Source organism: Aptenodytes patagonicus, chromosome 1, assembly GCF_965638725.1.
Source record: "Aptenodytes patagonicus chromosome 1, bAptPat1.pri.cur, whole genome shotgun sequence".
Taxonomy (NCBI): Eukaryota; Metazoa; Chordata; class Aves; order Sphenisciformes; family Spheniscidae; genus Aptenodytes; species Aptenodytes patagonicus.
In genome coordinates this window covers 152,137,544-152,151,152 of record NC_134949.1, presented here as the reverse complement: position 1 = coordinate 152,151,152, position 13,609 = coordinate 152,137,544, and the positions used below count along the sequence as shown (strand labels likewise).

At 47.2% G+C, this 13,609-nt stretch overlaps 1 protein-coding gene across 6 annotated transcripts in view; it reads left to right on the top strand.

Annotated features, from left to right (window-relative positions):
* Nucleotides 1–801: 801 nt before the first annotated feature.
* The window catches only part of GABRA5 (gamma-aminobutyric acid type A receptor subunit alpha5), a 60,552-nt gene continuing 47,744 nt past the window's right edge, over nucleotides 802–13,609 (top strand). The window contains exons 1-5 of one of the 6 annotated variants that reach the window (XM_076358982.1): nucleotides 802–824; nucleotides 2,781–2,933; nucleotides 11,224–11,345; nucleotides 13,174–13,241; nucleotides 13,355–13,575. In XM_076358982.1, the coding sequence (XP_076215097.1) occupies nucleotides 2,848–2,933; nucleotides 11,224–11,345; nucleotides 13,174–13,241; nucleotides 13,355–13,575 (497 nt within the window). In that variant the 5' untranslated portion in view covers nucleotides 802–824; nucleotides 2,781–2,847. Of the gene's footprint in view, nucleotides 825–1,021; nucleotides 1,033–1,398; nucleotides 1,492–1,915; nucleotides 1,955–2,215; nucleotides 2,342–2,436; nucleotides 2,611–2,780; nucleotides 2,934–11,223; nucleotides 11,346–13,173; nucleotides 13,242–13,354; nucleotides 13,576–13,609 lie in introns of those variants that run through there. The other 5 variants (XM_076358990.1, XM_076358945.1, XM_076358973.1 and 2 more) reach the window with 5 other exon arrangements.

Here is a 13,609-nt window from a genome sequence, read left to right as displayed (position 1 = left end):
TTCATACTGGAAATCAAAGCACTGTAAAAAAATCTGATTTAAACACTCCTAGGCAAGAACATTATCACGAGAAACTACTGGCGCTTCGCACTACTTTACTCAGATATTTTTAAGCACCGGGAAAGCTATTCCGACAGCAGCATTCATTCACAACTTCGTATTTATTGAAGTCACTGAGGAACAACGTATGTCATTGGCTCTGCATTTAAGATCGTAAATCATTGCTGCAAAAGCTGAACGCAGATAAGCACCGCATATAACCAAGAAAATGAAAATTTAAATTCATAAGGACCAGTCTTCAACTCAAACCGTGCAGACCGTGAACTAGGCACACGTCTAGCGGCATCCCCTACGGCAGTGAGCTACAGAATCAGTATCGATTTCGGTGGAGGGATTAATTCCATAGAGCTTTTTTATGGATATAGGAAAAAGACAAATGCTTCATTGATCCATAATGTTGCCTGAAAGACAGACATTACCTCGTTAGGTCTGTTAATTTAATAACTGAGTTCGGAGTATTATTTGGAAGTACGGTCACAGCAGTATATATTGAAATCGTATTTATCACATGTAACATGCGCGTGCTACGAAACGTTGCGTGCATCTCAAGGAATCCACAGGAACTGGGGCTATGCAACACTCATTTCACCTCTTGCATAGTTCAAAATGCACCAGTCCTTCCACACCTGCGAGCAGCATATAATGTATGTGACCTGGACACTTGGCCAGCGTCGTGCTCCCTATACTGAGGCTGCGGAGCAGTGCATCCATTTTTCTGGAATGACACTACACGCAGTCACAAGGAAACCTCGAAGTTGTTGCAGGTCTCCTGAAATTTTTAATACCGATGAAACCCGTGGATGTCTAATAACGAGGACGTACAAAGAGTTAACCTTGCGGGTACAAATTCCCGCTTCAGCATTTAAGAGAGAGAATGGTTTAGATCAGGTCCACCGGCTACGGAAGAGGAGTATAGATACAGATCTACGTGTGTACGGGTGGCTGTATGGATGTATGCTTACACGCCTGTGTGTAAGGAGCCCATATACCGGGCAAGCCTCACCCGCTGTTGCGGATGGCCCTGCCCCGCGGTTACACGACACCTGCGCGGCCGGGCCGTGGCAGGGGCTCTCCCCGCGGAGGGTCGGTGCCGGCCGGCCTCGCCCGGGACCCTGCCCCAGGGGCGGCTGCTCCCGGGAGGCCGGTGCGGGGAGCCCGGGGAGCCGCAGGACCCTCCCGGGGCTCCGGCGGGGCCGGGCGCGGCCCCTCCCGGGGGGCTCCGCGCTGGGGTCCCCGAGGGGCGGGCGCGCCCCGCGCTCCCGGCCGCGGGCTCGGCGCGGGGGCGGCGCGGGCGCGGGCGCGGCGCTGCGGCGGGGCCGCGCCTGCCAGCGGCGGGGAGGCAGCGCCGCCGCTCCCGCACCGCTCCCGCTGCCGCTCCGCAACTTTCGGGCAAACACCGCCCCTTCGCCCTCGTCCCCCCGCCGGCGGCTGGTAAGCGCCGGGCTCCCGCGCCCGCCCGGGCCGGCGGAGGGCGGCGGGGAGCCCTGCCCGCAGCCCCCCGGGCGGCCGCCGCTGCGCCCGGCGCCGCGCACATGGCCGGGGGGAAACTTTGGCGGGCGGGGTGGGGGCAAGCCCGGAGGCGCCGCGGGGGACGGGAAGGGAAGAAGGGAAGGGGCGGCGGGGCGGGCGGGGGCGGGCAGGTGTCACCCTCCGCGGAGCGGTGCGCGGCGCCCCGGGGCGCAGTGCGCGGGCGGCGGCGGAGGGGAGCGGGCGGCGGCCGCCGGGCGGGTGCGGGCGGGCCGCGGCCGCCCGTGTGGGGAAGGGAGCGGCGGCCCCGCAGTGCCCGGTGCGGAGCGGAGCGAGCGGGACCCGCCGCGGGGCAGCGCGGGCCGGGCGGGGGGAGCCCCGGCGGGCGGCTTTTGGTTTGGGCTCTTCGCCTTGCTGCGCCGGCGGGGTAGGGAGAATAAGTTGCTGAGCGGTGTAGCGCGGGGGGCACGGGGTTCAGGTGGAAAATCCAGGCAGCTCCCCTCTGGGTCTGTTTTTGGGGGTTGTTTTTGGTTCTTTGTTGGGTTTGGGGTTTTGTTTTGTTTTGTTTTTTTCATAGGGCACAGAGGAAAACGTTAGTGCACAATGCTGAAATTGGTGATCTGGTCGCTGAGGCAGGTATCCGAAAATCGGCAGTCGCTGGAGCAGCTACATTACTGTCATTCTTCGTGCTAGCGTGAGGTTTATGTGCCTTTGCGAGGAAGGTCACTTTTTACACACACACACACACACACACTCCCCCATCCCACACCGTTTTTGCTAAGCCGTGCATCAGCAGCATGAATTCCAAGAAGCAGTAGGTGTTTCTTGGCATTTCAACTGGGATTTTGGAAAGGGAAGCTGGGTATTTAATGGGAAAAAAATTGCGATGGAAGGAAGGGCTGCGGAGGCTGCACACAGCCCTGGGGTTGCAGGCGTGTGGAAGTTGTTGAAATAGGTAAAGGGTCGAAATTGGCATTTGGAAAATGGTGACTATTTCTTTAGTTACTTATATGACGGACGAATATAGGGGAAAACTGGGCCACTAAGAATTTTTCCTGTGTTGCGGTTTGCTGTCAGCAGAAGGTAAAACATGTCCTTGAAGATACACAATTTTACGTAAACAGCTGATGTTTACATAAGCCTAGATAAGTTTGTGAAAAACACAGATAGCAGAAGATGTGATGTTAGCCGAACTCGGCTATCCTGCCGTTTGTCCGTGTAATAATTTATCTTTTTTTTTTGTATTGTTGCAGTGTAAGAACAAAGTGAGCAGCTGCACCTTTACCAAAGCAACCACCTGCGTTCCTCCTCTCCTCTGGAATGGACAATGGGATGGTCTCTGGCTTTATCATGATTAAAAACATCTTCCTCTTCTGCGTTTCCATGAGTTTAGCCAGCCACTTCGGGTGAGTTGCCTATTGCGTTTGAATTTTTGCTGTGGGTTTTTTTTGAAAATGAAAAACCTTGGCGCTGCGCGGTGCGGAGCAGCCGAACAAAACAAGCGGGCTTCGCATTTCATCTTAACCTGCTGGTGTCAGGGGGAAGGGAACAATTTGCTTTCTTGCTCAAATTTACTGTCTCGTATCGGTTCTTTATGCCCGTAACGCTGTTGCGGGAAGGCTTGGGGGGCACGGGGAGCTCAGACCAGGCCTACAGCTGCTGAGTGCTCTGACCTGGCCGTAGCACAGCCGGGGGCTGCGGTGCTCCCTGCCCCCATGGCTGCGATGAGGGGGGCTTGCACCTTCCCTCTCACCTGGCGGGGGTGCAGGCTATAGGCAGCAGTGCAAGACTGCAACAGCAGGACTCAGTGCATGCTGCTAGCTGGTGCAGGCTCTCCTAGCGAGTAAGCTAAGATCGTGACTGCTCAGAAGGCTGGCTGAGTTTGAAACTTGCTAGAATATTTAGAAATTGCGTTTCTCTGAAGCGTATAGCAAGGAATCCTGTTTCCTTATTTTTGCTTTGGATGCTTTCCTGATAGTGATATTCTGAAAACTGTATTGAAGAAATACTCCTACTATAGCTCTTAGAAGAAAAAAAAAACACAAAAACAACCAAACAGAAAACCCCTATTTATATATTTTTTTCCCAAACCCAGAGATCTTAAGAACTTTCCAAAAGCGGGCTATGCAATGGAGTCTAGAAAAAGCATTTCGCAAGTGCTCTGGAAACGTAGGTTGATTCTTCTTTGTGGAGGAGAACAATTATTTATGATTTCACCAGAAAAAAATGAATCCTCCCAACGTGCTGATTCACAAGCACACCCATCAGTTCCTTGCTATAAGAAGATACAAAATGGAGATGCAAATCAGTTTCTGATTTCAAGCAAAGTGATTTTTTCCAGATTGGAACTAGGAGAAAGACCAAACTTGGAGTGATAACTGTCTATGCTGTAAGCAAAACTTAGCCCTGTCTCTAGTGTGTGTCTTACGTAGGCAGGTGGAAGCCTGTGACCACAGTAGCGTATATGAACGGTTGTAGGACTGCACACTACAAAGGATGCAAAGAGCTGCACACTGATTTATTCACCTTGGAAAAGCTTGGTCCTGCTTTCACTGTGGTTTGAGGCAAAACTCTTCATGGGCTTTGTGATAGCTATTAAGAGGGCATAGGTGGTGTGGGACTGGTTTTAAACTTGTCTTGACGTGATTGTAATTTGACAAAGTATTACCACATTGAGAAAATCTTGAGGACTATAACCTTAAGTCCTTCATGATTGTCTGTCATCCCTGCAGAAGGTAGCACATTGCAATAGGTGAGCATGACCTGTTTGGTGTGGGGTCTTTTAACTGTGTTACTCCTCTAACAGAAGACTAGATAGGCGAGGCTGCAAAAAAAGAGTTTTAACTCTCCCTTTTGACTCCAAAGCAAATACTGAATCTAAGTCCCAGGTGGGGATCGGTGTGACCTGTAACCTGGCAGGTAATCAGAACAGGACAGTTAGGGGAAACTAGGACACTTGTTTTCTGTGAGTTACTCAAAAAGCTTCTGTGCACTAAAATGAGATCATCATGTAACCTTCCCCCCCCCCCCCCATTTCTGATCTAGTAATTTTAGTCTGGGCCTGCAGAGATAAGCAGCTCCAATTTGCTGCACCATTCACATGCTGCCTTAGGGCTGAATTTTGACCCTGCTCAAAAGACAGAGGATGCTCCAGCGCTTCTGTTTCAGAGGCAGAAGTTGTTTCAGAGTGTAATTTGCTAAGTGCTTTGGGACTGACTCTTCGGGACAGAACGGTACAATTTACATGTAGGCTGGTATATTAACTGCAAGAATCTAATACTGATAATACTTGTTGCTACCAGGTTCTTCTTCATTAGCTTCATCCGTGTTTGGACTGCACTGTTACATTGCAGTACATTTTGCAATGTGCTAGATAAAAGTGATTGGTCAAATGAGCACAAATTAAAAAGCAAAATACAGTAGGACATTACAGATGAAGGCAGAGATTTGTCTACGATTCTCCATAGTCATTCCATATTTATATTAAATCATAAATACGGTTTTTGCTGACATAGCCAAAGCCACCTTGGGGGATTTTGATGCACAATGCCTGGTAAAATAAACACGAATTATGTATCTCAGTCTCCTAGGCTACTTCAGAAATCTCAGCAAAAGTCTGTGATTAATGTTTAACGTAAATGTGGAATGACTATCGAGAGTTATCCACATCAATAGGCAGTAGAGAAGGACTGTAAGCATAGTTGATAGAAGTTGTTTAACGAAAAATCACTGAATTAAAATTCAAAGATATAGATTAAACGAGAAGAGGATGCGAAGCCCTCCGCTGTTGTTGGTGTAACAGTTTTATGAGTCTACTTCTGCAGAAACAGCCCAGCACAAGTCAAGGCTTTTTCAAGCTTGCTTGAATTCAACCTTGAGTTGTATAATGCTGTAATGAGTTAAGGTATTTTACTGAAGCGTTTCAAGATAGATCACAATTGTCTCGAAAGTAAACATTAATAATAGAGCTAGAGAATAATTAAAAGTCAAATATAACCATGAAGAGTATTTTCAGGTGAGACAAGAAGCTGATTCCTCCCATTTGTTTTACGTGAAGGATTGCACTGAATTCAGTCTCGGTTTGATGAGTGCAAGGCCCACAGGGTCAGGCTGACAAAACCAAGCAGAAGGTGGGTGCTCTCCTGGCAGGGGGGCAGCGGAAATGCATAACAGTTCGGACTCTGCTCCCTTCAGACTGATGCCCGCAAGAGCGACGCTGTGAGGCTGAGCGCATCAGTTGAGGAAGGAAATCAGTGTACGCAGGGTCCCGTCCTGCCAGACTCCGCGGGTGCCGTGGCACTGCCCAGCATCTTGCACTTTCTGGCCCTCGAGGAGCCCACGCAGTTGCAGCCCTGTGAGGGTCGGCGTGGTGGGTGACTGCCTGCACCGAGATCTCCCTGAGATGAGGTAGCACGCGGTCGGCCCCACGCCAGCCAACCTTACTGCATCCTGACTCTTTTTTGCAAGCCCCAGACTGTCCACGGGGGCATCTCTGGGGACGTGCTGGTGACGTGCGGTCCCTGTGCCTTTGCATTTTAGACGTGCGATTTCAGAAATCTGTCTGAGAGCTGAAACCAACGAGGACGGATGTTGTTGGTGTAACCACAGTTTAGTTGCCATCTGCTAATAATATTTATAATAGTAGAAACACGGAAAACAGAAGATCCCAATTAAATGTAGCCAACGCAAGACTTCTCTGTACACTGGAAGAATTCAGTCCGTGGCGTGTCTGTAGTTTCACATACTTTTGCACTAGCTCACAGTCCTTATCGCTAAGACCATAATCCTGCTATTTAGGCTAAACATACCTCTCCTTCAGACTGTTATTTCAAGTTAGTCTCTGCAACCCTAAGCAGTTCGTTCTGCTGGGTTATCCCTTTCCAAGTGCTCTCAGATGCTAGGGAGTTCTTCCTCATATTTTTAAGACTGATGTTGTAAGAATTATCATATGCGTATGCAGTCATGCTTATCCTTTTTTTTTTTTTATAATTCTGTTTTCCTTTCCTTCTCCATGTCTCCAGATAGCTTTTTGAACCCATTAGACAATATTAATAATTGGAAAACTAAGTGGGTGCCTAGAACTGCTTGGAGGAGGCAGACAGACACCAGTCAATCAATCCCTCTGCCGAACAGAAAGCTACTTCAGCATCTCTGTTTCGCTTAGCCTGCCGGCTGGCCAAATAGCAGGTGTGTACCTGCAGGCCATCCAGCACGTGCTTGGTGCAGGATCAGCCCTGGCACGCGTTGCCTCCTAGTGAAGCTGCAGGTCGGTGACTTGGGAAGCTGAGAGTGCTGGGAGGTGTTTAATTACTGGGAGAAATTCAGGATATTGAAAGGGGCGTTAAGGTGCAAGGGGGTGAGGACGATAAGACGTCGCCCTATGAAAAACAGGCTTTCATTGCACTGCTCACAAATTGCTCGTTGCCAGAAGGTAGTAACATACTGCTCTTGCTAAATAAAAGAATTAGATTATTCTTTAAGGATCTGCCAAGACCATTAAAGTTTCATTATTTTCAGTCAGTCCTCTCCCCTGTCCTAATGATGTGGAAGAATTGAATCTTCATTGCACAAATTCACAAAATATCAGCATTTTCATATCTCAAGAATCTGTAAGAAAGGGATGGTAAGAAGCTAACTTAGAAAAATAAATCCTTTGATGTCTGGCCAGCTGACAGTATCCAAAAGTGTGCAAGTGCATTCTCCACTGTCTTTTCCACAAACCGTTAATTTGTCTGAAGTTCTGGTGTAATTCCAATCCTATTAAAGCAAGCTATTGGAAACTCTACTCTTAAGAGAGAGAGAGAGAAAAATACACCTTTCAGTCGCAAAATACTCCTCAGTTATTTTTCCAGTGTCTCTTACTTTTTTTTTTTTTAAAGTTTTGGGAAAATCATGAAATATCTACCATACGTTTTCCTCTTATTACAACTAAGCTATGAATAGTACCTGTCATGATTTTGACTAGATGGCAAAAAAGGCAGTGATGTTTAAAATGGTAAACGATGAAGTCCTCGGAAGAGGTAGCTGAGAATCTTTAGAGAGCTATTACATTTTACACTGATGGGCCCCTTCTGTGGCTTCTGATTTTTTCAGTCGCCCTGAAATTGCAATAGTAAATAAATGTGATGAGAAGTATTCCTGGTTGGTTTAGTTTATGTTCAGTAATGAGCTTTAAATGTAATTATCTTCGAATTTTCTTAGCATTTTCCTAAGGTTCTTTTCTAGGTTTATTTTTATCCATAACTGAAAATGTCTGCTATAAAAACATTTTTGGTTGCAGAGAGGCAATAATGTGCTTACCTACTAATATGTTGTTAAAACCTAATCTTTAGCTGTGTGGAAATAATTTAGGATATCACCTGTTTTCTCACTATTCATAGAGCTGTAGTATCTAATATATGCACGTAACTTTGCAAGTACAGTTTAAAGGTCTCATGTCATAAAAGACAACCTCAGCACTCACTCCAAAACCTGAGTTGCTATTTCACCAGCAATCTCAAAAATATAAATGAAACGCTAGCTTTTCTGTGAAAGAAAAAGTATTGTTTGCATTAATGGCAAACAGTAATCCATCTACAACTGCAACTTCACATGATACTGACATTTCTCAGAAATTCAGCATGAGATGCCTTCTTTTTTGGGTGAAGCTATCTGCCAAATCTAAATTGGATTGCAGTTTTGCAGATGAAGTGCAGACTTTTTGTGAGTCTTCACTCCAGTCGTTTCTCCTTCTATTAATTGGCTTTTCTTGTGGAGATACAAAAGTATTTCAAGCATTTGAGGTGTGTATACTATTCATGTGAAAGATGTACAGAGCTGAGATAGAAGGAAGCAGCATCAATTACTCTTGTTAGATTCAGAGGAGCAGTTATGAGAACTGAGTATATTTTGTCCCATCCCCACAAAAATAGTTCAATGGAAGTCTTCCCTCTGAGTTCAATTGGCTTTGAATTCAGCCATAAGCACTAAAAATAGCAAGCTTTTTCAAGGGCAGAGAAACTAGTGAAGCTTTGCATCCTGTGCCCCCAGCACCGTACCTTTGCAATAATCCTGGCTCTGCATTTGGCATCCCTTGTTCCCATCTCCCATTGCAACACGTACATTTTACCTCTGCGGTCCTTTTCTCCCAGGATCGTTCCTCATCACCCTGCAAGTCTCCTCGATATCTCTTAATTAGCAGAGAGGAGGTGGGCTGGTTTTGCTGAGGCTGTTTCTGAGCTACATGCATGCTGACTGACCCAGCCAGCGAGCCAGAGGGAATAGACGACTGCTGACCTCACATTTTTACTTAACGAGGCACTAATTTAGATTGCTCTCCCCTTGTCTAGTCACTGCTTCTCATGAAACTTGTAGGAATGAAATGAAGTTTGATCTCTCTGCTTCTTTGTCAGACGCATTGGAAAATGAAAACGGGTTCCTACATCGGTATGGTGAAGCAGGCAGACAGCATGATGCATCTCTCTTTCTTATGAAAAAAAGAAGCTAAAATAAATGAGAAAAGTTTAAAATAGTATTCTAGGATTTTACCAAAGCGTTAGTTATGGTTGCTGCAGATGAAAAAACTCTGTAACTGCTGTCTCCCGTTTGTATTCGTTAGGCTGCTGCTTATAAATGTTCACCTTTACCTGGTGAATCCTTTTGATTACGATTGACAAAAAAGTATGGAGTCTTTTGTCTTGAGTGGTCCGGTGTGCAAGGATGTCTAATGTTTCTGTAATCAGTTTACATCTGCTGGATTAAGTGTCTTTCATTATAGTCAAACATGTCCGCAATGTTGTCTGCCTCAGTTACTCACTAGAGGTTGTGGTCACAGCATAGAAAACAGAATTAATTTGGTCTTTTGATCACGGAGAGATGGGATGGCCTGAAAAATGGGCAAGATTTGTGTCTATGCCTCCACCGCCTGCAGTGAAGGGGAGCTCCTTGGTGGCCTCGGGCTCTCCAGGGTTGAGCTTGTTGAGGGTCGCAGCAGTGGCAATGCACTTGGGCCACGAGGAACCTCCTCAGCCAGGCGTTTGCATGTGCTTCGGCATTCCTGGGAATCGGACCCGTGCTCCCACCTCCCAGCCTCGCTCCCCTTTCCCGAGAGGCTTTGCGATCCTTTCCTTCTCCAGCAGAAGCACATAAGCTGTAAAGGGAACAGGCGCAGGACTGGGCGTCCCCATGTCAGTGAGGGGCTACGTGGCCACCAGCAGCTCGTCCTGAGCCAGATCTCGTGTCACTAAAACTTCCAGACCCATTACAGGGGTGTCAGCGAGGTCCCATTAAGTGTAAACCTTGTGCAGGTAAAACCAGGTTGAGGTCCTGTGTCTTTCTTTGTATAAATCCTGTTTTGTTAGGTAAGCCTAACACGTATGGTACAAGCATTCTGCAAGGCAAGCTGTTCGGAGGGATGCTTTGAGGTTCTCTGTTTGTTTACTGATTTATTTCCCTGGGGACTAGTAGTAAATAAACATGGATTTTTTTTATTTTTTTATCTCTGGGTGACTGGTGCACGTCGAGTTCAAGTTGTTGGAGTGTAAGTGATTCCTGTCTGCTGGCAGAGTGCATGAGGCAGGGTACGGTTCCTAGTGGGGCGATGTGCCCTGTCGCAGCTGGAGCATTTGTTGGCGATTTCAGTAGAGACTGAAACTTGAATAAGCACTGAGTGTGAGCAAACTTGCTGTCTTAAGAGATGCTCATTGTTTGCTGCAGGTGAAGCATGCTTATGGATAAACTTATGTGTCTGTTCTTTAGGTAAGCGAAGGCATTAGTAGGCAAAGGGGATTCTCCTAAGCATCTTTAAATTAAAATCAAACGGACTTAAAAATGCAAGTTATAGTTGTGCCGTGAGCTGTGAGCAGCTTCCTAGGTCTGAGCCATGGATAAAATGATGAAATAAAAAAGAGTTCAGAATAAAAACAAATCTGGCCCAAAAGGTATGGAATGAGGCCCACTACACATTGCTGTTATTTGCATACTACAAGGGAGGACTAATTTATGCAAAAGAGAGAGGAGGAATGAAGAACTGTGTTTTCTGTACTGCGGTATGTTTTTTCAGATACCCCAGTGATCTGGGGTGGGATTTTTGAATGCAATGGGAGTTTGTTATCCTCAAATAAGGTTAGAGTTCATCCTTTGTTCTCGCAATAAATTACATAAACTGTGGAAATTAGAAGCTGTTTGGCATGTAAGGATAAAAGAGTACCTTCAGGCAGACTTGAAGGAGTGTCCCCAGGCAAACCCGTGCCGCTCGTGCAGCTCCCCTGCCAGCTGATGCAGTTCCCAAAGACTGGAGGGCTAACCCAGGGAAAAACCAGTAACAGCTTTTACTGGCCCCATGAGCTGACCTTGCTCCCTGCAGGGGATGGAGACATGCCAGCACCGGGGAAATGGTGGGGCTGAGGTGGGGCAGGGCAGCGTGAGGGACTGGGATCTCCCTGTGCATTATGGCAAGAGGGTCAGGCATCCCCCGATCCAGCGCCCCAGGGCCGTACCTCCATGGCACGGGTCCTTCCTTGGGTACTCCTTCTCCAGGGAGAGCTATTTATGATTGCTTACAGCAGTGGTGAAATCGCCACAGCTCCCCGTGCTGCTCAGCTGGAGCGGCAGGAGAGGGCAGAGGCTCGGAGGCTCTGTCGCAAAGTTCCCTTGAGACTGAAGCCCCTTGAGGCCAGCATGGCTTTTGACATGTTTCTTTTCATTTGCATAAAATAGCTTCTCGCAGACGCCAACAGCATCGGGAAAAGAGGACGCCAATGATAACATCACTATATTCACCAGGATCTTGGACGGTCTGCTGGACGGCTACGACAACCGACTGCGCCCGGGACTGGGAGGTAGGATAACGCGTTTGCCGTGGCCGGTCCCCCGCTAGGCGGGACCATCGTCTACATGATGCCCTCCCGAATGGGTACCTGCTGTCGGCACGGGCCTTGGCGAGGGAGTTGTGTTTCATTAACTAAACAAAGCCCAGAAAGTAGATTTGTCTCCTGGCAAACAGGGCACAATATAAAGGTCGCTGAAAGTCTTCTTTCAGTCATTGAGGTCAACTGAGGTTGGGTTAGGAGAGCACGTGTGATGCATTTTTTCTGTTTGGGTTTCTTTTCTTTCTGGTACTCTCTAAGGTGAGCGAGACAGGGTGCTAGCAGGTTGCTGCAAGGTTCCCTCACTGGTCAGCATGTATAAAATTACGCCGTGACAAAAATCTCTGTTAAAAACAGATCCCTAAACCGTCCATTTCTAGACAGCTACAGCAAATCTGTATTGATATGTCATTTTGATAACCTCTACAGCAGCTATTTTAAAACCATAACATGTGAATAGTTGCTTGCCATCCTAACCTTGTTGAGCCCTCCTTCAGCTCTCTATCCCCCAGATTTCTCTCATCTTCTACCCATGTGTAAACCATCTGTTATGTTTCTTCCTGGCCCTTTTTTAATCTGGCTACCCCCACCCCTTCCTCTTGTGAGACCAACACATTGCTTTCATCCCTTTCTCTCCTTCTCTCACTTTACACAGAGATGCTTGAAAATAGGACTCGATGCTCCTATCTTATGTAATGAACTTCTGAAATTTCTGCCTATAAATTAAATCAGTCCTGGATTTGAAAAGATGTCAGAAGGATTTAGAGTCTTGAGGGTAGAATTCATTTCACCTAACTTTGGACATCTATAATACAGATGTCTGAAACTGGGCAGATCACCCAAGCCAGCGGAGGGGAAAAGGTCCTTCCAAGATACACTTCATCTCATCCTATAGTAGGTATTGAATATGTGCCGGCAGGGTGCACTAGCAGCCCAGAATGCCAGTCGCATCCTGGGCTGCATCAAAAGAAGTGTGGCCAGCAGATCGAGGGAGGTGATCCTCCCCCTCTACTCTGCTCTTGGGAGTACTGCATCCAGCTCTGGGGCCCCCAGTGTAAGAAGGACATGGACCTGTTGGAACGGGTCCAGAGGAGGGCCATGAAGATGATCAGGGGGCTGGAGCGCCTCTCCTGTGAAGACAGGCTGAGAGAGTCGGGGTTGTTCAGCCTGGAGAAGAGAAGGCTCTGGGGAGATGTTGTAGCAGCCTTCCAGTACTTAAAGGGGGCCTACAGGAAAGATGGGGAGGGACTCTTTATCAAGGAGTGTAGTGATAGGACGAGGGGTAACAGTTTTAAACTGAAAGAGGGTAGATTTAAGTTAGATATTAGGAAGAAATTCTTTACTGTGAGGGTGGTGAGACACTGGAACAGGTTGCCCAGGGAAGTTGTGGATGCCCCATCCCTGGAAGCGTTCAAGGCCAGGCTGGATGAGGCTTTGAGCAACGTGCTCTAGTGGAAGGTGTCCCTGCCCATGGCAGGGGGGTTGGAACTACGTGATCTTTAAGGTTCCTTCCAACCCAAACCATTCTGTGATTCTATGATCTATGATCAAAACCTGTCAGTCAGAGGAATTGCACCCTTGAAGGGCCTGTTTCTTTCCACTGATTATAAGAAGAGAGCCTGGGCTCCCAAAGGTCAACAACTGCATTTGATCAGGGATGAAATTCCTCCTCAGACATCTTCTTAATTTCAAGCTTTTGGGGATTTTTGAGTGAGTCAGAAATTGCTAATAGAGAAATGCATCACAAGCATGTATTTGCATCTTAAAGCAATTACTAATGCAGAGCCTATATTTATTACAGAGAGAATAACTCAGGTGAAAACAGACATCTATGTTACCAGTTTTGGTCCTGTGTCAGACACAGAAATGGTAAGTTTGAGCACGTGGCTCCCAGCTCCATTGTATTTACTTTGCTAAAGTCATTTTTGGAACCATCGCTTCTATTCAGATCCTGCAATACCTCGACTGTTTCTTTGTGCCAGGAATACACCATTGACGTTTTTTTCCGACAAAGCTGGAAAGACGAAAGGCTGCGATTCAAAGGACCTATGCAACGCCTCCCCCTTAACAACCTGCTCGCCAGCAAGATTTGGACCCCGGACACTTTTTTCCACAATGGCAAGAAGTCTATTGCTCACAACATGACAACCCCAAACAAACTTCTGCGCCTGGAGGATGACGGCACTCTGCTGTATACCATGAGGTAATAACCAGCATCGATTTCTTCGGATGCTGAT